The following is a 24512-nucleotide window of genomic DNA, read 5'->3' on the forward strand; positions in this document are numbered from 1 at the left end:
CAGCCCAGCTCCAGGTCGAGCTGTTGTTCAGCATCTTAGCTGTAGAGGGCAGTGTCACTGGCCCTCATGTGGGATCTGAACCGGGGCTCTCTGGCATTAACCAACACGCTACTCGGCTGGCCCTTGAATAGGTCTTTACCTTAGATGTTCTGTTGCAAATATTTAGCCTCTTGGGTTGGAGGTTGCTTCCAGAGCATGTTGTACAGACCTTTATTTTAGCATTTCTCATTGTTTAAGAGAAATTAGCTGTTTATGTGGCCTCTGATGGCAGAAATTGGGGCTTAGTTTTTGTATTTGTATCCTGTCTCATTGTGTGTCTATCATAGTATCTAGCAAATAAGGTGTTCAGTGTATATGGTAAGTAAATGAATATAGGCGGTTTTGAGATGGTTCACTTATTAGACCTGTGAGTGCGTGCTATATGCAGTCACCGACCTAGGTGACTTGAACCAGACCCAAATCCTTTGTCCTCAAGGAGCTTCCATGCTAATTAAGATTGATCTAAATTCTGAACTAAACTAATCACATCCAATGAGGACACCAGCCTGCAAGTATGAAGTGACTTGTACAAGGTCACTGAGTAATTGGCAGAGTCTGGATTAAAACCTAGGTCTCCTCACTTACAGGCTAATACATACTTTGCCTCCCGCATAGCAGCAGCACTTTGCCATTTTTGCCTCTCCTAGTAAAGTATTTGCCGTTTTGCCTTCACCATTGGGGGGATTGAATATGTGGATAGAGTACTTCTAGAGAAACACATTGTTCTGGTAAAAATGGTTTTTGTTTCTATTTAGGCGGTAGACTTCTGTTTTCCGAAAGGGTTTTAAGTAGCAGGAATGCAAATAGCCTGCAATAGACAGAATTTATCTGGAGATCCAAATGCCTTTGGTCCCTTTATGTTTGAGGGCCAGTAAGACAACTTCTAGAGTCGTATTTGTAGAGATTCTTTTACCCAGGGCCTTTGTTGACCTGTTAATACTTGATGATTTATCACAAGGTACTTGCAGTCTGAATTTCCTCCATTGTAAAATGGGGATAAGAATACGCTGGCGTTACCACTGACTGGATGCCTTAAACAAGTTATTTTTCTGTGCCATCGTTTCTTCTGTAAAAATTGTGCCAAACTTACCGCTTTGTGGTGTTGTGAGGATTAAAAGAGTTAGTACAAATAATGTCTATATATCCATGCCTGGAATATAGGAAGTACCTAGTGTCCACTATGATTATTAAAACAATGATAGTTGAACACTTACCATCCTGGGCACTGGGATGCAGCAGTGTACTAAGGAAAAACTATATATTAGCGAGTGTACTACAAAAGTAAACAAGTGAGAGATTTCCTCATAGCATTTATCGTAATTGAAAACTCAAATTGGGTAATGAGCCACAGAGGGTCTGAGAGGCTAGAGGTGGGGAAAGAGTTTGAGGCGACATTTGAACTGAGACTGATAATGAAAAGGAGCCAGTTATGTAAAGATCTGGGGAAAAGCATTCCAGGCAGAGGGAACAAGTGCAGAGGCTGCAAGGTAATGAGTATTTGATCATGAAGAAGATGAGAATCTGTAGAGAGGTCAAAAAGGGACAGATTATGTAGAGCCTGGTAGTAATAATTATAGTAATAATAATAGCTACCACTATTACTAATATTAATGCCATTTAACACCTACTAATACTATTACTATACTAATGTTACAGCAACAGTAATAAAAGCTAATACTTATAGAGCACTAATGTGCTAGGCGCTGTTCCAAGTACTTTATTAGCTCATTTAATCCTCACTGCAGGTTCTGGTAGGTTGGCTGTGATGGAGCAGTGTTTATAAAGAGCTATACACATCTGGCATCAGAAAATGGCAACTTTAGGCTGTCAGCGGAGGAAAGGATGTGAATTCTGTCAGCATTTTAGTGTCAGACTTTTGAAAGCTATCTAGTCAAACTGATGACGAGGTGCCATTTACAGGTAGAGCACTGTGCTAGGTTTTGTTGGAGACTTAAAGTTGTGAGAGTTAAAAGTGGTTTACTGCGTATCAGGTACTATCCTAAATGTTTCACGGGGATTACCTCATTGAACAGAGATAATGAGATAGGCTTTATTTCTATTCTCCCGCCCATTTACTTCTGAGTATACTCAGGCTCAGAAATTATGTAACTAGTCTGACAACAAAAGGCAGAGCCATTATCTGACTTTTTCATGATTCTAAAGCCTAAACACTTAATTCAGGCTATAACTAGGAAGTGTGAAATTCTAAAGAAAGAAACATTGTAGAATTTTTTAAAAGGGAGAGGCAGACTCTAAGGAAATCTAAGGTTAAGGTACATTATTAACTCAAGGCTGAAACAGAATAGCTTTCCTTGGTAGTTAATTTCGTTTCTGCCCTAAAGGTTAAGACATTTCTTTAGTAAAGGTGGCCATGTGTCTTGTGGGAGTGGTATAATTTGAAAAATACTTTTCCGATATAACCCATATTCCTGTTTGCAGTCATTGATTTTTAACTCATACTTTTTAACTTTGAGTGTAGGATTATTTGCAAATTTAGTTAAAATACAGTTGGTATAGTAGTTCTGGATGTGTTTATCATCCTAGAAGGAAAGTTGGTTCTTTATTAGGATTTTTTGGCATCAGAATTGAACTGTGATGTGGAAAAAAATTCAAAGGGTAATTAATGTAAAGCAGGGGATTGAAAAATGTAGGGAAGTTGGAAGAGTCTGGTGAGAAAAGAATATAAGAATGATTATCTTCAAATATACATAAGGAGTATAATTGTTGATCTCTTGAGCACAGAAATGTAAATTTCATGTATAATGGAGAGATTTATGTTAGCTACTGGTAAGACTGATAGGTGTTCAGTAAATTGACTATGGGAAATTATAGTAAAAATAATTTTTATAAGATTCTACATACCCTACTTGTGAGGTAGCTTAGGTACAGTATCACCTAGGCATTCATTGGCCCATTTAACAAATATTTATTGAGGCCTACTACGTGCAGGCCTAATTATGTGCTTGGGATATAAAGGTGAACAGGACAGACAGAATTCCTACTCTAAAGGGACTTAACAACAGAGAGTATGGCATAGTATTAAGAGTTATTTGCCCATGTTTGAATCCTGGCTGTTCCACCGAACCAGCGGTGGCTTTGGACAAGTTATTTAACTTCTGTGTGCCTGAGTGGCCTCATCTGTAAGATGCAGTTGATAATAATATCTATCTTGTAGCGTTGTTATAGTGATTAAATGCCTAAAAAGAGCTTAGAGGACCACTGCCTGGCATATAGTAATTACTTTTAAGAGTGAAATTTTTTTTTTTTTAGAAAACACTTGTGAGATGAGATAGATAATAACACTTGATATTACTTACGTGCTTACACGCTATGGAGAAAATAAACCAGGGTGTTTAGCTGGAGATTGAAGGATGGGCTAGGGTGCAGTGTAGAGAAAGGCTTTTCCTTTAAGTAGAGAACACTAGTGATCTCTTAAGCTGCTATCCTCCCCTCTTGTATAAACTTTGTATTTGGAAGTAATTTCAAACTACAAAAAGTTGCAAAAATAAAGATAGTATACTTAGTGTTAATATTTTACTTCTTTTACATTATTGTTTGCACGCATGCATGCTCTCTGTTACTCTGAACCATTTGAGAGTAAGATACATGTACCATGGCCCGTTACCCCTAAATACTTTAGTGTGTATTTTCTAAGAATAGAGACATTCTTTTGCTTAGCTGTAGTGCAGTTATCAACTTCATACATTTACAGTGATAAAATACTTTAGTGTCCATATTCCATTGTTGTCCATTAATCCTTTAGAGCCTTTCTTCCCTCTAGCACAGGATTCGGTCTAGAGTTAGTGCGTATCTCTAGCCTCCATTCATCTAGAACATTTACACAGCCTACCTTTTATCATCGACATTTCTGAAGAATACAACCCTGATCCCTCTTTTTAATAGAATGTTCCTTATTTTGTGTTTGTCTAATATTTCCTCATTATTAAGTTGAGGTTATATATTCTTACCTGAAATATGTGATGTTGTGTCCCTCTCAGTCACATGATGTCCATCTGTCCTTTTTAGATAATATTAATTTTGATCTCCTGGTCAAGGTGTTGCCCAATTTCCTGTTTTTTTTCATCCTCCCTTGCACCTATAAGCAGCATGTGGGGAGACATTTTAAGACCACCCAGATATCTTCTTCATCCAAATTTCCTCCTAGATTTGGTGTCCATTAGTCAATCATTCTTACTGATATAAATTCGATGTAATTAGAGATCGGTAGCTACATTTTTGTAATTTGGGGAAATAAAAATGTATTCATTGTTGCCCACACAGGATGGCTCAGCAGCAGGCCTTGAGGTTCCGAGGCCCGGCTCCCCCACCGAACGCAGTGATGCGAGGCCCTCCACCTCTCATGCGGCCTCCTCCGCCTTTTGGGATGATGCGAGGCCCTCCTCCACCGCCTCGGCCCCCCTTTGGACGTCCTCCTTTTGACCCTAATATGCCGCCAATGCCTCCTCCAGGAGGGATTCCTCCTCCTATGGGCCCTCCACACCTCCAGGTAAAGAATATAGAGATCGCCATTTCTTCATTGGCATTAGTATCAATATTATATCTCAGTGTTCTTAGTTTCACTTTATAGGAAAATATAATCGATATAATAACATGTTGCTCCAAAAAGCAGTGGTAACAGGAATTCACATAGGAATTTAGATGGTGATAGAAAAATATAGGATTAAATAGAGTAGTTCTTACCTGCCTTTATCTGAGAATTTTCGTTAGTAATTCATCTTCTTTATGGGAAATGAAGTTTGAAATCTTAACGTATAGAGTGAGGGAAATCTATTTTCAAGGATACATGTTGTCGTTAAGCATAAATATATGTGTATGTGTATTCCTGAGCAACTTTTGCCAGAAATGATGCCTAGTATAGATGCAGAAAGTGACAACAAACACATTTTGTAAGCACATTGTTTGAGTTTTACTTTCCCCTGGGGAAAAAAAGGGTTATCTTATAATTATAGAAATAGAATTATTGTGGGATTCTTTCTGGATATGAGGTACACATCCCTCTCTAGTATATGTAAATTCAGTTATTATCTGAAATGAGGTCGTTAAGGTACCATCTCTCAGATGTCTTCTTTTGAGGTTGTATTCTTTTTGTTTGGGTATATATCTGTTTTCTTAGTTTATCCAGCCTGTACAGTTCTGAAACCAAATAAATATAGTGGTGTCATCTGCCTTCCATTAGCTTAGATAATCAAGATAGGACTAACTAAAAATAGAAAAAGATAATGATGTACTATTTAAGCGATGTTACCTCTGTTTAGATAGGGTTGTATTTATAGAGGAGACACAGGTTTTAATAATTGGCTTAATAATTTTATTGCCGGACTAGTAATAAATGCCTCTCCCCCCTTAAATTATACAAGGTTTTATGTTTTCTTCAAGGTTAGAATAAGAATAGCTTTTTGACCTACTGACTCTGTTATAACTTGTTACATGTGAATTTATTCTAATATGTGCCTTTATGAGTTAAACCTACTTGCAGAATATAAAATGTAATGGACTTATGTAACCCTCTGATGGCAATGTGTAGATGTTGTAATTGGATACTTTATAAATGCTGTGATGCTTTTCTTGGGTTTGATAGATAATTGTGTGGTTTTACATTAAATCCAACTGATTTCCTGCTAATGTGCATGAGACATATTTGGGGTGGATATTTTATAGAATATGGGTCTGTGTGCAGATGCTTGAAAGATGCTAAACTGAATCTAAAAAACGAGTATGGAGAAGAAAATGTTTTTAGAAAAATAAAATACAGTTTCACATTATTAGCATAGTATTAGTGCCATTATCCAGATTAAGGTGCTTTGGATAATTGAATTTTAGTGTTATTTGTAGATTATAGAGCATATCTTTTTTTTTTTTTAATTGGGGAGTTGGGGAAGGGGAACAGATAAGTAGTTGTTCTTCAATCTTAGTTGTGGAGGGTGCCAGTTGCCATCTGGCTGCCCATTGGCAGCTTGTGGCCTCTAAGCTCAGGTGCTATGTTACAATCTTAGTTGAGGGTGGGCGTAGCCACCATCCTATGCGGGAGTTGAACTAGCAGCCTTGTTGTTAAGAGCGCCTGCTCTATCCACTGACCCATCTGGGTGGCAGCTCAGCTCAAGGTGCCGAGTTCAGTCTTAGTTGCGGGCGGGCGTAGGCCACCATCAAACAGGCAATCTTGTTAGGAGCACGTGCTGTCACCAGCTGAGCCATCCTGCCACCTGTTGGCAGCTTGGCGGCAGCTCAGCTCGGGTGCAGCATCACTGGCCCATGTCGGGATCGAACCAGCATCCCTGTTGCTCAGAGCTCGCACTCTTGAGCGAGCTCTTAACCAACTGAGCCACTCGGCCGGCCCTATAGAGGATATCTTTTTAATCCCTGTCCAAAATCTTTTTAAAATGTTAGGCCATTGTCTGCTTTCATAAGTAAGAAACAGCAGTTATAGTTGAATTGTTTGGCTTAGGATCTCAGGTTGTGTCAGTAATCATTGAATGACAGTGAAGGAATTATCAGAGAGGATTGAATCAGTATGGCTCTAGGAAATACAATAAAAATCCCTATTTCCCAGTAAAAATAAAATAGATAATTATTTTACTGTGTCTTTTAAACTTACTGATGTTCACGTCTTTGAGCTACATTATTATTACTTAAAAAATAAGAAATGACTAATATTTTCCTAGCTAGTATGTATTTTTTTCTTGTAGGAAAAGAGTATAAAGTGTTAGGTACATCTGATTTTCTGTTTTAGTTATTTTATTACTATGTTATTTGTAAATAATGTTTCTCTTACGGTTGGTTCCTATTGTAGGTGAGCTATGGAAGCATTGGTGTGGCTGGTGTTAAAAAGATACAAAAATTGGGGCCGGCCGAGTGGCTCAGTTGGTTAAGAGCTCGCTCAAGAGTTTGAGCTCTGAGCAACAGCGGTTCGATGCCAGCCCGAGTTGAGCAGCCGCTAAGCTACCAATAGGTAGCAGGATGGCTCAGCTAAAAGAAAAGAAAAGAAAACAAAACAAAAAAAGATACAAAAATCAAAATATTTTTTGAAAGTCATCTAGTGTCCAGTGTATGAAATATGCAGTTCACGTATAAAGAATAAAGCAGAATTCACCCATAATGCTGTGTCCCAGAGATGACTACTGTATTTTGATGTATTTCTTTCCAGTCTGTTTAGTAATCATTTTTGTTACAGAAAAGCTTTGCTTACATAATCTAGATGAATGTATTTGAATGGACTATAAAACTAGTTTTGTTTCTCCTACAGTGCTTTATTTTCCCTTGAGTAGAATTCAGTAATAATTTGAAGGAAAAAAGATACATACCAGTGATCATTCCTGTTCTTGTGACTTAACAGAGACCACCTTTCATGCCTCCCCCGATGGGAACCATGCCTCCTCCTCCGGGGATGATGTTTCCACCGGGAATGCCTCCTGTGACTGCTCCTGGTACTCCAGCGCTACCTCCTACTGAGGAGATATGGGTTGAAAATAAAACTCCAGATGGGAAGGTAAATGATAAAATATGTTTAAGTTGGTGACAGAAGAGTAAAACTTAAAAAGAGTTCTGACAGATTGAGATCAGTGACAGTATTCTTGCCAATTAAAAATGAACTTTGGGTAAGCAGGGGATGGACAGGGGATGGACAGGGCCGCGACGGGGAGGGGACTCCATGAAAGGCTCGCTGGCTCGGACTTCTGCACAGACATAGCTTGCCTGTGATTCTGGAAGCTTGTATTTTAAATACATGTCGTGGGGTCTTTAAACAACTTCAGGTTTAGTGTTCGCTAGGACTCACAGGACTCAACCTACACTGTACCCATAGCTAAGACTAATCAGTGAAAGGAAACTAGGTGAATAGGAAAAGGCGCATGAGGCAAAGTCTGGAGGGAACTAAGCACAAGCTTCCAAGAGTCCTCAGTGGAATCATGTAAAATGTATACAATTTCTTCAGCATGGAATCGTGACAACATATGTGAAGTGCTGTATCAGAGAAACTCACCTCAGCTGCGGAGTCGAGGGGTTTCCTTGGGACTGGTTACATATCTGGCGCTATCCGCCTAACACCACGGTTCCAGACTTCAGAAGGAAAGCAGATATTTAGCATAAATTGCATTGTTTGCATAAACAGTTTAGGTACAGTGAGCCATTCTTATGAGTTAGGGAATGGTGGTAATCCTCCCTAAATCCAAGTTCCCAGATGCCAACTGAGGGCCAGCTTTGCAAGTATGGCTTTCCAAGGATAGCGGTCAGACCTGCTGTGTTAACTTTCTGCACAATAGTAATCTTGGGTTGGTTTTTCTTTTTCTTTTTCCCTTTGTGTTAAAAACACAGTGTGCTCATTATAGAAAATTAAGGGAAGGGGAGGAAGGAAGGAAAAATTACTTGTAGTCTCATAAAACACAGCCAATTTTGATGTGCTTTTTCTAAGTAGTTTTATTTTTTATTACCTTTTAAGACAAAATGTAGTTGCATTATTGTTTTTTAATGATAGTTGACGGATTCTATGATATCAATGATTTTGCTTCCTCTGCAGGTTTATTATTATAATGCTCGGACCCGTGAATCTGCATGGACCAAGCCAGATGGAGTTAAGGTTATTCAGCAGTCAGAACTGACACCTATGCTTGCAGCCCAGGCGCAGGTTCAGGCCCAGGCCCAGGCGCAGGCCCAAGCCCAGGCCCAGGCTCAGGCTCAGGCCCAAGCCCAGGCCCAGGCCCAGGCGCAGGCTCAGGCGCAGGCTCAGGCACAGGCACAAGCTCAAGCTCAAGCGCAGGCCCAGGCCCAGGCCCAGGCCCAGGCCCAGGCGCAGGCGCAGGCGCAGGCCCAGGCCCAGGCCCAGGCCCAAGCGCAGGCTCAGGCTCAGGCGCAAGTGCAAGCACAAGCACAAGCAGTAGGAGCATCCACCCCTACGACCAGTAGCCCAGCACCTGCCGTGTCCACTTCCACACCATCATCCACCCCGTCCTCTACCACTCCTACCACGACGACGGCCTCGTCAGTGTCGCAGACAGTATCAAGTGAGTACCAGTCAGCATGTGTCCTCATGTAGGGGCTAGAGAAATGGACACGTAGGGACTGCATTCCAGAGTGATGGTAGTGCTTCAGGTATTATCCTTGATGTTATTTAAAAAACATATTTGACATTCTGTTCTTTTGGGTTAAAGAACAGAAATTTACATTCTTAGAAGAAATGATTTGCCCAGTTGCAATTCCTGAAGCTAAACTGGGGAAATGCAGAGTGAGCCATTCAGCTTGGCAAAGAGTAATGCTGGGTGCTGTGGGGTTTGCAGAGTCAGTGTAAGTCTCCGTACCTACCTCACAGAGCTTCCAGTTTTTCTGAGATGGCCAGTGTAATGCATGAAAAACAATGAGAATATAGTGCACAAAATTATACAGCGAGAACGAGATAAAACAATTGGAGAAAACAGACAAGTGGGTGGACTACATGGGTATGAGGTTGGTCATGAAGGCTTCGTGGTCGAATTTGAGTAGGTTCAAAAGTAATGAGAGGTCATTCAGGTGCAGGGGCGGGGGACAGTGTAAACAAAGCTCAGGAAATGAGGATGAATGTGGTTTGTGGGATTTATATTAAGGAACTCTTTTGATGTGGGAAAGTTTATATTGGTTAATAAATTGAAAAGAGCGAAATCAGGTTCTGAAGAGGTAAGAACCAGGCAGATGGGTGAGTCAGCCTGGCACTGGGGAGCCTGTAGAAATGCAGTACTCTGGGAGATTTTTCTTGTGCTCATTTTTTGGGCAGTGTTGAAATTGGAAACTTACGAAGAACTTTCTAGTAATATCATTTAGAAGTGGGCAGGTCCTAGAAATGGGATGCTGGCAGATGAAGTGAGGAATGGAGGCAGGCAGTCAGAGAGGTAAAATAATTTTCAGGTATAAAGTCACAGAGGCCCAAAGGTTAGGTCTTTTCTAAAAACATCAGTGGATTTCAGGGATGAGGAAAGAAGAATCTATTAATTTGCTTAAAAGATTGTCATTAATAGTTTTACTACTTCTTTTGTTTGTGTGTTTGTATGTGTGTGTGTGTTGCTGCTACTTTACAGCCGAGATTGAGTCCCAGAATATTTAAATAATGAATGTTGATTTATTGTTTGTTACGATACTGTTATATACATATCCCTACAGGGTGATTATAATTTGGATTATCTTGCCACATGGATAATAGATGAGAATAAGAAAAAAAGTGTCCCTTTCCCCATTAGCTTCAGGGACTTGGGAATGATTAGTATGTATTGCACTGTAAGAAATACGTATATGACAAATTTAATTGTAGTAGATTCAGATTTTATTTTATTGCTACAAGAACCAAAGAAGTAAGGTACATGTAATATGGAGACAGTTTTATAAAGGCCCTACTTGGTATTCTTTAGACAGCTTGGGGAAAATGTACATAAATAACTCTTTACAAGTCTTTTTTTTCGTAGCTAGGGTGAATTCTGATATGCAAGTATAACAGTGATATGAGCTAGCTAACTGGTTGAGGGTCTTCGCCTTTTTCTAGGTCAGTGCTTCTAAAACCTGTGTGGCAAGGCAGAAAGCTGCCAGTTTGTATGGGGTATGTGTGCTGGTAATGGAGAAGGTGACTAAGGAAAGCAGTGTGGCTCTATGTGGAGGCTCTGTGTTGCCTGTGTTTTGTTCCCTACCTTCTTAGGAAGGAGAAATACATTGTTTTAAGGAAGGTGGGTAGCCAGATACTTGAACCATCCTCTATGTATTCCATTTCTGCGTATGAGTGGTCTGTCAGGCCCATTGCTACCAACTATTCTATTCAGAGCTCCCGTTTGTCATTTTTTTGCAGTGCCCTGCAGTGATTGGGAGGCCTTTATTCTAAGACCGGAATAGCAAAATCATGTTCTTTTTACTGCCTTTAAACACCAGTTTTGATATCTTTCTGAATATTTCTGACGTCTGTTTTTATTTCACTTGATTCAGTGTCATGAAGTGTTGTCATATTACAGTCTTAATATTTCTCCATCTGGTATAGTCACTTGTCTTTTTTAGTTGAGATCTGAGGCTGGATTAATAATGTATTTTGATGCCTAGTGTTTCACTAGTTATTTTAGCAAATAGACTTAGGAATTTACCCACTCTGAAGCCCTAACTGCCACTCTCCCAGTTTCCCATTTACCGTGTTTTGCCATGGATAATGTGGTTCCGTGTATAATGTGTTCCCATGTTTTTGGCCCAAACTTTCAGGGAAAGAAATCTTTTGTTTTAATTTTTTAATTCAAATTTTTATTTTATTTTTTATATTTTTTGTTTATATTTAGGTACTTGTTTTTTGTATATAAAGGAATTGTAGCATTTACTTATCATTACAATTTAACGCATAAGCATTAATAAAAGAATTAAAAACATGTATATAGCTATGGAATTAGCGCTACCCATGTATAGTGCTCATTTTTCCCTCACAAATTTGGGCAAAAAAATGCGCATTATACACGGCAAACTTTGGTAATTCTTTCATTGCCTTTATCTCTTTCCTCTCGTGATCTATGGCTACTAATCAATTTCAGAAAATCCTGTGTCAGCAAGAGAAATGGGTTGAGTGACTATCACTGGTGTGCCTTTCCACTTGAAATTTGGCACCTTTATAACTCGTTTATTTTCCGGCCTATAGTACTCTGTATCATTATTTTAGTAGTTATATCTAAAACTGTTACCATAAAATTTTTTAAAAAACGTATTTCTGTGAACTGCAGAATAGACCTGGGGAAATGTGACTAAAAATTGAGAAATTTATATTTTAACTCCAGTTGAGTATAAACTTATTTTATCCTGTGCAAGTTTGTGAAAAGTGGTGATAAAAATCCTACTCAGGGAAGTTGGGAAGAATAACTAGATATATTTTCAGCCATTACAGTAGATTACAAATGCTAAATGGTGTATGTATGGGACTGGGCAAATGTTGCATGTAATTTGTATTTTTCACACTGTTATAAAATTATATTAATATGATACTGTACCCTAAGGCTAGGTCTATGCTAGACCAACAATTCATTCCTGGGCCCCTGAAGATACTTGTTTGGCCCTGCTGTCTATTTAGCCAAGGTGAGTCCCTCATTAACAAGTATGAAATTGCTCACATCTTCCCAGCCTAAGTGAGTTTTTCATTATTAGGAGCTGAAAAAAATACCAACAAATTTTATTATCAGTGGGAGTACTGGGTGGTTTGTATTGAACAGCGTACTTTCCCTTAGAATAAAATTGGCATAAATATTGGGAAAGCACTGTTTTTATTTCATTGAATTTGATAAATTTATTCTTAGTCCAATATAGGTAGAGTTTGACATTTTTCTTTACATCAAGAAAAAGATGTAGTATTTGTTACCAATGAGCTGCCAAAATGAATTTTGTTTTGGAACTAGATAGGTTATAAGTAAATAACAGAAATGTTTTGTAATATTTTAAGAACTGGAACTTCTTAAAAAGTATGAAGTATAAATTTATGTTTTAGGTCACAATTTGATTAAAAAATGATTATTAGATATGAAATGTTTTATTTTTGATACTTAAAAACCATGTGTTAGCAGAACAAAATTATCCCAAATTTCTCATTCTCTTGGTCTCACACTGGAAACCTGAGTATTTTTTTTTTCATTTTTACCTTTTTATTTTGAAATAATTATAGAAAAACCCAAGTTGTTTTTGATTCCATTTGTTCATATCCAGTCATTAGTTATTGCATATGTTTTTCTCTCTGTTCTTTTTTGCTTGGACAAGTCCAGATATGTTGAAATTGATTTTTCCACCTCTGTTCTTCCTTTTCTTCTATGCACCTATCAACTCATCAAATGGACACTGATTATTACTCTTCCATATAGAAACCTTCATTCAGCCTCCCCTAAACCCCTTTTATATTCACGAAGTTAAACAAATAACCCGTGAATGCATTCTTACTAAAAACTTAAAGTCTAACGAAGCACATGTAGTGAAAAGTGAAAGGCATACACAGATGTAACGAGTTAACTTGTTTTGCTGTGTATTCCTCTGTCAGTTTCCTACATTTATATAAGTTCTTCCTTTCCCACCCAATAAGGTGCAGACTCCTTAGCCTTTTGGTCACGGCCTGGACTTTGTGCCTCTGGCCTGCCTTTCCAGCCCTCACTCACAGTTCTGCAGTACGCCTAGCATTTTACCCGCTGCCTGCCTGCCTTCTGTTTGGAAACAGTTCCTTGTTCTTTACTCTTTGCTTTTACTCACTTTTCCCACTAATTATTTTCTCCTTCCACTTCGTCATTTTCCTGGTTGAATTCTTAGTCTTTCAAGGCCTGCCATCACAATATAAAATTTTCTGTACCCTCTCACAGTTAGAATTTTGGTCTTTGGGTCTTGATTTACATTCCTATACATTGATCCCATTTCGCTTTGTATTTTAGTTATTTTTTTATATTGAATTATTTTTAAGCTTCTTGAAGAGAGACTTTGTTACAAATTTCTTGCAGTGCATGGAATGGGCCTTTAAATACTTACTGAATGAGTGAATGATGAATGAATACAGTAAGAATGGTTGATGAAGGAGTGATAGATATTTTTGTTTTATCTTTTGTCAGCACCCACAACCCAAGATCAGACCCCAAGTTCTGCTGTTTCAGTTGCCACGCCTACAGTTAGTGTTTCAACTCCTGCTCCTACAGCCACACCGGTGCAAAGCGTTCCCCAGCCGCACCCCCAGACGTTACCTCCTGCTGTTCCTCATTCAGTACCTCAGCCAGCAGCAGCAATACCTGCTTTTCCACCAGTAATGGTACCTCCATTTCGTGTTCCCCTTCCTGGCATGCCAATTCCACTTCCAGGTAAGTCAATAGATTATAATAGTCTTTCCAGCTATGTTTTCATATTGTCAGTTAGTTTGTTCTCATGTGTCTGTTGCATTTGAAATTTGCCTTGAATCTCTCCTGTTTGAAACGTTTTTGAAAGATTCATGGCTAACTGCAATATTTTCTCTTCAGTTTTGGTAAATGTCCTTTTTGTTGTTGTTTACATGTCTTAAAATTAGAGCCACAGTTAAAGCTACACTTATTTTGGATAATGGCCTCAATGAATTAAAAATGATTATCTTGTGTAAATATGTTCTAAATGCAGTATTTTTAAGGGATTGAGTCCTGTGAAGTTGAGAGAACACAAGGCATTGATTGCTAACACAAGTTGAGTGATTTATATATTGTGCACGGTTCTAAGCACTTTACATGTAATAACTCATTTAATTTTTACAACCGTCTTATGAGGTAGGTACACAGATAGGTTTAATTACTTGCCCATGATCACATAGCTTATACGTGATGGTGTTTGGATTTGAGCCTGGGGACTCCAGATCCAAATACCATGCCTTTAATAACTATGTTATACTGGGAAGAAAATGTGAGTCACTTACCTGTAAAAAAAAAAAAAAATTAAAATTATCTAAAACAGAAACCAGAAGTTTCCCTTGTAACAATTGTGAAGAAAAGTATAATACACCATTTAAACATTTAGATAATTAGGGTGAATTCTTTTTCTTCCTTTTTTTGTCTTTGGGGAAATTATTACAACTAGAGAAGGAATGAAAAGATTGTGGAGTAGAATCCTTTCTGTAGGGATGAAACAGTGATAGTGTTGGGCATCCTAATTTGAATGCATTTGCTGTTGTCAAATATTTAATCCTTAATCCATGGTCTATTCTTCTAGTATTATAGCTGAAAAGATGGATACCATAGGTCAAGTTCACAGTGCTAGCTTGCAGCAAAGATAAATAGTACCTAGGCCTCTTTTCCCCCAGTTTTACATTCCTCCCACTATCTGTTGCTTCCACTCTGTTGCACTAGTTTCTGTGTAAGATTAGGATTGTGTACAGCTGCTTCTTAGGTTTGCACACGTTTTAATTATCGCTATTGCTCTAGTTGTCTTTTTCCTTGTGACCCCTTTGAAAAGAACACTTTCAGACAATTGTACCTTAGCAAGAAAGAAACCGGAAGTATCAAGAATTAGTGGGGTGTTTTTGTAGAAAAACCTTTTACATGTTGTTGATGTAGTATTAGGTAATTAAATGCCCAGTGTAATGTTTAGGAAACTTAAATTATTTAAAAATAAGAAGAAAACCAATACTGTTGGGTTGTCGGAAAAGTCATGACATATTTTTTCTTATGTTTTTTATTGCAAAAATGCGTCATGACTTTTTCGACAACCCAATACTAGGGACTACCCTTCTAAATTAAATTTAAGACAGGTAGCTGGATACTTGCCTCTTTAGATAAACTTTTTGTAGAAAACCAAGTGATAGAGGGACAATAGCGTGATATTCCTGATATCTTACAACCTTGGTCTGCTTTAAGGTCAAGGACAGCTTTAAGACCAGATCCTGGATTCTGAGTGATCTGAAGAAGCCTGGGTTAATTCTGTAGAGAGAAGATTGAGAGAGAGTGTAATAACATTATCAAAGTATTTGAAAGGCTATCATCTATAAAAGGTGTTAGTTTGTTTTAGAGGTTTTTAATAGGACCAGTGGGTGAAAGGTACAGAATAGCAAAATTCATTTCTATAGAAAGTGGAATTTTGTCACAATAAAATTTCTTCAGTTATAGCTCCATTTTGATGTCATGGTCTTTCTTCTTTACCCTCACCCCATCAAATGTTAGAACAGATGATGGTGACCATTTGATCAGATGAGGTGGTACTTAGGAAGTTTTGCAGGACAAGACATTTAATAAATGGCAGCCATGAATGACATTTTGTAGGTCAATTGGAAGAGAACTTGAGTTAGATAATCTGTAAAATTTTGTCTTAAGAGTACAAGATTCTTTGGAGAGGTAGCTAGTATTTTATAGAGAGTAATAAATACTGATTTATATGATAAGGCATCTTTGATATTAATGTTCATTTTCTCATTTTCCCTTTAATTCTGTCCTCCAGGGTGCTTTAGTGATCAAGACTTGCTTTTCTCTTCCCCAAACCTATGGTGTTAGGTACAGTGAGATCTATCCCTCTGGTTTTCCTTCTTAATATCATTTTGGCAGTAAGGTGAACAGGAGGGATTTGGGTGAAATTTATCTTGGAACCTCAGATTCTGTTTGAAATAGCAATGTGTGGCTCTAATGAGAAAGATTAAGGAAGGGATAGTCAAACAAAATGAAGGAAGGACTGGAAAAATTAGGTAAAATATCAGAGTAAGAGTTGGAATTGGGCAAAGTAAATTGGATTAGGATTATAAGATTTCTAAGGCTATAAAATCTTATTTGTAATTTCAAGAAACTTATTGTCAGTGACATGAGAATTATCCAAAATGCTAAATGGATTTAAAAAATTTCCTAATAGATTGTAATTTGAAGATAGTTATAGGAAAATTGGACAAATGCTCCCTTTAAAAAGTTTACAAATTTAGGTATGTGGTTATTTTGTGAGTCTTCCATGAGGTGCATGTAATAATTACCCACAGAGAAAACGTTAAGTTTATCTTTTTAGCATGAGAAGAAACATGTATGACCTTTCAGTGTGGTCTGTATGTTGACAGTCAAATATAAGAGTTCTGTGTTGGCCCCATTGATATTTAACAATGGCAGTTATGCCTAAATATGAATAATTTGACTTTCTTCTGGTTAAGTTATATAGTTAAAATTACTTTCTGGGGACTGGTTTTGGAGAACAGTCTTTGAGGATGAAGTTCATTTATTCCAGGAATTGAATTTCTGTTGCTGACTTAATAGGCTCAGTGGTCCTGCAGATGGCAGCATTTATACTAATTTAAATCTAATACATGCTGTGACTTTCTTAACCAAATGAATTTTTCCATTACTTTTTTTAAATGTTAAGGAAAAAAATTGTACATATAGCTTTACTCAGCATGCCTTTATGATCCAGTGCTTTTGTTTTAGTTTCAGAGTTAATAGAAAGTTTAGCTTTAATAGTCTTTATTTAAAGTAGTAATAAAGAAAAACAGCACTTTTCAAAAATTGGCAGTAGTTTTGTGTGTGTGTGCGTGAACATAGGTACATTATTTAAGCTGAGGGGTTTAATTTTAATTTTTGTCTCTGAATTAGGAGAAATTTCTTTTCCTATACTTTAGTGGGGAAAATAGTATATTTTTAATTTTCATTAGTACCAAACTAGGTTTAGTTTTTTTAGTCCAAACAAATAGAAAATAAAATTTAATTCCCTATCCTTTTCCCTTCATCCTTCAGCCTTTTCCTCTAAAAAAAATTTTTAATTTCACTCTTAATTTTTAATATTCTCAATTAATCAGCCTCAGTTTTCCAGCTTTTCCTTTCATTCCCTTTTTGTATCACCATTGTAATGCATCATGATGAGTCTTCATTCTTCTAAGAACTGTACGTAATTTCCATTCTTTAATACAAGTGCTACCTCTTTAGCTGCCTTAAGTGATAGAGGTTTCTGAAGCAGTCAACCCATGGAGCCATCAATGAGATGAAAGGGGCTGTGTTGTTCTTAACATGTTAGCCTGCTTCCACAGTGTCCCAAGCCCATGGCATTCCACAGAGCAGGCACTGAACATGGATCTTTTGTCATTAGTTGAATGCTACCCTCCTTTTCATCTTTGCCCTTTCTTTATTTACAGTATTATTTGCAGTGGAATATTTGGCCCCATCTCATACCTTTTTTTCCTCCCTTCCTCCCCCTCCCCCTTTTGTCCTATTTTATTCTTTTTCTATTTCTGCATGGTTATGCTCCATGCCTCAGCTTTTGCATGTAGTTCCCGCCGAGAAACAGCGCAGAGAAAGTGTCTTGTCAGTGTCATGCTGCATCTGCCTTTCACTGGTATCTAAGCAACAGCAGCATGGGTTTGATGTCCTGTGGGAAAATGTCCCACATGAGAACTTGTTAAGTATGTGTTAACGAAGGGGCTTTCCTTTGTTGAATTTCAACTCTTGAGACTCCTTCAAATATTATCAGAGCTGGTTTGATAAAACGGTAATTGATGATATAATTTAGAATTAGTTATAATTGGATTTGGCGCCACTTCCCACAAAATGTCAAACGAAAAGAAATTTTATTCTATTCTTGGTCTTTTTCATTGGAAGTAACATTCTAAATTGTAGTGGTAAATTATTTTCCTGAATCCCAGTGGTAGCCGACATAACAATGGCAGCTTTCCAACGTATGCTTGCTTATCCATTTTACAGGTGTAGCAATGATGCAAATAGTCAGCTGCCCGTATGTAAAGACAGTCGCTACCACCAAGACCGGTAATTTTTAAAACCATCTTAGTTTGTTTTGTCTGTAAGTTGGCATGGTAGTGAATGTTGTTGTTTATCCTTTTATTTATTTATTTTTTGCCCAAGTGAGTGGATTTTTTTATATTTTTCTTTTTAACGAGCAGTATAAATGCAGTTGTCATATTTGGCCAACACTTAATTATCCCAATTGCCTGTAGTATTAGCTTCTTTGGTTCACAAAAGCAAATAAGGTCAGATCACTTTATATCTTAATTTTTGTAATAAGTGTAAACAACTTCATTCTCATATTCATAACATTTAATTTTATTTTTTGATACGTGTTTTTAAGTTAAATATAAAAAAATCATTTCCATGTGTAAAGTGATGTGATTATGCTTGCATGCCAGTGAGTATATGTGTGTGAATATTTGTGTGTATAGCATAAATTTATATTTCAAGGGGATTGAAGATAACTACCCGAAACTTTAAGTTGTATAGGATTTGAGGTTGTTTTTCAATTTTGATTCACATATTCTTAATTATTTATGTAATATCAGCTTTTTTAGCTATCTTGTAAAAATACAAATTGTGGCTTATTTTAAAAATAGAAGAAACTTTGTTTTCTTTTAGGAAAAGACTAAACCGACTGACAGAGTTATAGGGCTATCTGTCTTCATCACTTAGTATTTAAAGTAGATTTGATAATAAACTCAGTCATTTAACTTAAAACTGAGAATTTTATTCATACCCTTTTAGGTACCTTAGAACTTGAAAATGATTTTGCCTCAGGAAACATACTTAGTAAATATGCTTGTTGCTTTTATGTCATTAGAATTTGAGAAATTTTTTATAAAAATATATTTCTATTAATAAGTAGAGAATATACCAGGATTTTTAGAATTTATTAGGTTAAGACTTATTAGGTGTGACCCAAATTTCTGACTGTTCTTATGGTACTTCTTGGGTAGAATTTCTGAATTGAAGTGAATTTAGACATTAGAACTAAACCAGGGAAATATATTTAAGTAATTAAATCATATTTTATGTGATTTTTTTTATTCCAACTGGTTCATTCATTTATTAATATTTAATAGGAAGACTTAGCCCATATTTAAAAGTTTTATTTTGAATTGCAATTTGATCTTGGGTCTAACTTTTGTTCCTTCTTCTTTTAGGTGTGTTGCCAGGAATGGCTCCTCCTATTGTGCCCATGATCCACCCCCAGGTCGCTATTGCAGCTTCACCTGCTACCTTAGCTGGAGCAACAGCAGTTTCTGAGTGGACTGAATATAAAACAGCAGATGGGAAGACATACTATTACAATAATAGAACATTAGAATCCACCTGGGAAAAACCCCAAGAACTAAAGGAAAAAGGTATAGTTTTAATGATTTGGTGGGACGTAGTATAAACTATGATATTATAAACAGACAACTATTCCATCTGGAGAAATTAAATTATACATCCATGCAAATATATATATTTTTTTACTGGTGTCAGGAATTGCATTATTATTCTATTATATAATTGGTATCCTCATTGAGGTTGATAGTACTGATCAGAAAGGAATGTATGTATTGTATGTGTTCTGAAGTAAAAAAATTAAGCCCTTGGAGTCTTGGTTGAAGAAGACATAATTTTCTATACCACAAGTCCCAGTTTCTGTTGATAAGTACCTTAGTATCTTACCCCTTTCAGCAAAATGAATGATTGCTACAGTTGATACATGCATGACCTAAAAGACCTTTTCTCTCTGAAATCAGTAGTTCTTTTCTAGTGACAGTTTCCTGATTGGTATATAGCAAGGTATGTGAAGTTGAGCGTTGTGTTAGATTCAAATGAATGATATTACAAGGAAGAACGTTGTATCTTTGTGGTTAGTAACTCGAGTTAGTAACTACATATCTTATCCATAATATCTTAACTGTTCGGTCCCTGAAAGTTCTTGGAAAATTACATCAAAACCATTGAGTGACATGATCTTAACTTTTTACATAGAAAAATTAGAGGATAAGATGAAAGAGCCAATGAAAGAACCTTCTGAAGAACCTCTGCCAATGGAGACGGAGGAGGAGGATCCGAAAGAAGAGCCAATAAAGGAGATCAAGGAGGTAACCTGGGAGCCGCATAGACTGTTGGGTACAAGTTTCTTGTAACTGAAAGTCCATTGGATCCAGTTGCAGATAATTGTTATAGATCTGATCTCTGAAAGGGTTCTTGGAAGTTTCTAATTCAGTGTTTCCTTTGAAAGTTTTCATTAAATTACTTCTTAGACTGAATTGAGGCCCCAAGGAAGAAAGCTCCCTAGACCAGAGCTTGGACCTGACCTCAGTCTCCTATTTATAGACTGGTACATGTTAAAATTATAAGTACAACTTCATATTTGGGGAATGGTCGTCATATTTTATCTGTCCTCTCCTGGCGTGGACTAATTGGTATGCATCACTAAAAGCTGTGGTTTTTGGAAGCTTCCTTTATTCAGTGAGGGAACAATGGTAGTCATGTTTTATGTGAGGAAATTAGCAAAAAAAAGAAATGACCTTAAATGAAAAGGTCTTTAATTTTGTAGACTGGATTCCCTATTTCTGTTCCTAAGCAGATGGCTAGTGAGCTTGTAAGATAGAACCGTCTGCTATTGTGGAATTCGGTTCTGTCCAGGAGGCAAGGATTGAGAGTGTTCTTAGAGATTTCTACTCAGCATCCCCCTCCCTATGCCAGCAGCAGACCTTATGTTGGTTGCACTTGGAGCCATTTGCAGTGATGCTTGTGTTTGTGGTACAATTTTATGATGTTAATTAAATGGGAGTAATATTTCTCATAGGAGCCCAAAGAAGAGGAGATGACCGAAGAGGAGAAGGCTGCCCAGAAGGCAAAGCCAGTAGCTACCACCCCTATTCCTGGTACTCCGTGGTACGCAGTTGGCTTATTTATTCATGTGTTATACTAGATTGTTACATGGTTTATCCTACAGAAAGCAAGAGTACTTTAAAAATGTATGTCAAATGTACGTTTTTACCGAATGTTTTGGTTCTTGTTTGTTGTGTTTTGGGTATTCAAACGTAAAACTCAGTTGCTTCGGTGTCTTCCTTTCCCCCTCCATTTATGTTTCTCGTTCATAATTTCTTCTTTTGTTTGGTTCTTCCTCTCTCCATTAGCGCTTTCTCTCCCGTTCCTGCTCCAAATCTCCAAATCACTCATTCCATATTCAGTCCGCACATTGTAATGAGTTGACTTATGATCTATAGATTCCCTTTCTACTTGTATTTCTTACTCTTTCTTCCTTGTTTTTGTTACAGAGAAAGTAAACATGTTTGTTCTGTAGAGTCCTACAGTCTGCATTTTGTTATTGCATCCCGTGATACTGTTTACTAGAGCCCTCCATTCCTGAATTTCCTACAAACTAGCAAACAGATACAGAGATGTGATCAGCTTCAGGCTTGATCTTTTTGGCAAGATTAGTTCATGGTGGTGATGTGCCTTGGGATGCATCTGGTTGTCCCTTTTTGTGTGCGTGCGATGTTAGCCGCCATTGCTGGTTAATATTGCCTAGAGCAGTGGTTTTCAACCAGTAATAATTTTACCACTTCCTCCCTTCCCCCCATTAGTGGATGTTTGGTAATGTCTACAGACATTTTTGGTTGACATAACTTGGAAGATGTTAATGTTAATAACATCTAACATCTAGAGGGTAGAGGCAAGGGATGCTTCTAAACAACCTACAATGCACAGGACAGCCCCTATAGGAATTAATTAGTTGGTTCAAAATGTCAAAAGTGCTGAACTTGCAAAACCTGGCCTGGCTCCATTAAATCATTAAGGATTGAAAGTGGTGGTAATGTATTTCTGTCCTTCCTTTTCCATTTATTAACTGGAATACTTAGAGATGATTCCCCTTAGCAACATTGGTTACTTAGAGGTACAAATTGTATAGTAAAGAAAGGATATACTTACTGGTTTTCAGAATAATGAGTTGGCTTGAGTAATACAAATTCATAGATTTAAATGTATTTCCTATGTTTTTTTATCCATTGCAGTTATCCTATTGATATTCAGTTTCATCTTTGGCTAGGTGAAGCTTCTTAAGGTTGGCTCCTGAGGGTTTTTTTGTTACAACCCTATCTTTAATACCTTCTTTGCTTTCTGCTCTTGCAAGATGTCTCTGGCTTACCTCATGTATTTCCTGCCTCAGATCTACATTCAGCCATTTCTCCAAGGAGCCCAAGGTTTCTTTTTGTGGAAAGTGGCATTGATAGGCTTCAGTGTGGGATCTAGAGATGGTTGTTACTACTGATGAGTCATTTTTTTTTTTACCTCTTTGGTAGACACAAATGGAAGATACATGCATTTAAAGGTATATCATGAGTTCATGCCATTACTTGCAATTCAGGTCTACTACAAGATTTTTACTGAATCTCGTTATATCTGTGTTAGTTCAGTATCTCCTTTCCTGCTGAAAAATCCTGTTTTTGAGCGATAGCAACATAATTACTCATTTACTTTTCTCACAAACAAGTCACAGAACAATACCAACAGTATCAATAACAGTGTGATTACTGAAGACAGCTTAAGCTCTTTTCCCCAGTTATTTTTATGTTTTGGGTGTATCGCTATAGGAATGTTATAGTCATAGTAGGTTTTAAAGGATTTTGGAATATTTGTTTTCAAATATTCCAAATTTGATAACACAGGCTCATTTTTAAACATAATTATGCAGAATATTTACCTGGTTCCAAAACCAAAGTTATGAAAATAGTCTGTATTCAAAGAATATATTCCCTAGGTTGTGGTTTCTCTGAGTATTGTACATGAAAGCTAGTAACCAGCCCCAAACCCCACCAGTCTGGGCTTCATGGACCTCATCAACTTTCAGACTTGGACCCTTAGATTAGTAAGATTTTCTTTTGGAATTTAATTATTGGTTCTCTTCATCTGTTTCTTTTTATTTTTCTGGAACATTTGGAATTTGCATGTCAAGTCTCTTGTTTTTTGTTATCTGAGTCTCTTTTTCTCTTGTTTTATATCTATTGTTTTTGGGCTTTGCTTTTGTCTTTTCTAATTGATCTGACACAACATAGGAAAGAACAATGAATGCATAAAAGAATACAATATGAAGGACTTATATGAGGTAAATAGTTGTAGAATTCCACCTTCACCAAACCTCTTCATTAACAAAAGTTTGGTACCTATGCCTTCTGGACCTTTTGCTATATTGTGTTTTATGTACATAGAGGTGTGTGTGTGTGGCATATGTGCACATTATAGTGTCCTTAAAAATATTAATACATTACTTCTTGGTGATTTTTACTAAATAGGTCTCAGAAAATTTGCAGTTTTAGTACATATAAAGCTACTTGTGATGGCATAGTTTTCTGTTGTATGAAAATGCATAATTTTCCTACAAATGGGCGATTAGGTTATCTTCCATTTTTTGTGTGGTGGTGGGGTGTTCGCCCTAGGCATTATAAATATTGCTGTCTAGGACACCGTATACATGTTTTCTTTCTGAATTTATTCAAGCATTTCTGTTTGATATGCTGAATCAAGAGATACAGCTATTTAAAATTTTGGTGGCCATTGTTTAAATAGACCTTGGAAAAGGTTTTTTTGGGGGGCGGAGGGGCTGTACCAGTTAATAGTCTCAACAACAGCTTGAGTACCTGTTCTCCTGCACTCACCAGTCTAGGATTATTCCTTTTAAATCTTTGGTAACCTGATTAAAAAAAAAAGGGTTCTTAGTTTTCCAGGATGCTGGTATAATTGAACCTTGTTTATTGGCTGTGGATTGCCTCTTCACTTTTTGTTCATCTCTTTATGGATTTGTCTTTTTCTTAATGATATGTGAGAGACTTTTTCATGTACATGTATTACAATTTCTATCTTTTTGTTATATATGTTTTATATTTTGATGAGGTCAAATTTATTGACCTTTTTATTTATAGCTTCTGCGGTCTGTGTCTTAGGAAGCATTCCCTGCCCCCCAAAAAGCAACTATATATTTTTAGTGCTTTTACAGCCATCTGAGTACAGGTATCCCCTGCTTTTTGAAAGTTTGCCTTATGCTACTTTACTTTCATGAAAGATCTACATTAGTACTTGTTTTTTTGCTAACTGAAAGAAATCCATAGAGGATTTTTGCTTTAATGAAAAAAGACTAAAAGCAAAAATAGCGTTCAGCATTTGTTTTGCAGTGAGCCCTTATAGAGGCAGTACAGACCCCCAGCAGCTAGAGTGGCCCACCAAGCTCTGTCCTGGAAACTACTCTTGGCATCTCAGCATCAAGTCGCCCACAGCTTTGAACTGTGTGTCTGTGAG

General features: G+C 37.2%; 1 protein-coding gene across 13 annotated transcripts in view; it reads left to right on the forward strand.

Annotated features, from left to right (window-relative positions):
• Nucleotides 1-24512, forward strand: part of TCERG1 (transcription elongation regulator 1) — a 68596-nt gene that overhangs the window by 12558 nt on the left and 31526 nt on the right. For 8 of the 13 annotated variants that reach the window (XR_002126344.1, XM_019663573.1, XM_019663510.1 and 5 more), the window contains exons 2-9: nt 4321-4546; nt 7391-7543; nt 8570-9053; nt 13608-13850; nt 18168-18230; nt 19376-19576; nt 20199-20311; nt 21022-21110. Coding sequence is in view for 12 of the 13 variants with exons in the window: in XM_019663573.1 (XP_019519118.1) it covers nt 4321-4546; nt 7391-7543; nt 8570-9053; nt 13608-13850; nt 18168-18230; nt 19376-19576; nt 20199-20311; nt 21022-21110 (1572 nt within the window). In the remaining variant the exon portion in view is untranslated. The remainder of the gene's footprint in view (nt 1-4320; nt 4547-7390; nt 7544-8569; nt 9054-13607; nt 13851-18167; nt 18231-19375; nt 19577-20198; nt 20312-21021; nt 21111-24512) is intronic. The other 5 variants (XM_019663579.1, XM_019663518.1, XM_019663552.1 and 2 more) reach the window with 2 other exon arrangements.

This window comes from Hipposideros armiger, unplaced genomic scaffold, assembly GCF_001890085.2.
Source record: "Hipposideros armiger isolate ML-2016 unplaced genomic scaffold, ASM189008v1 scaffold_11, whole genome shotgun sequence".
NCBI lineage: Eukaryota > Metazoa > Chordata > Mammalia > Chiroptera > Hipposideridae > Hipposideros > Hipposideros armiger.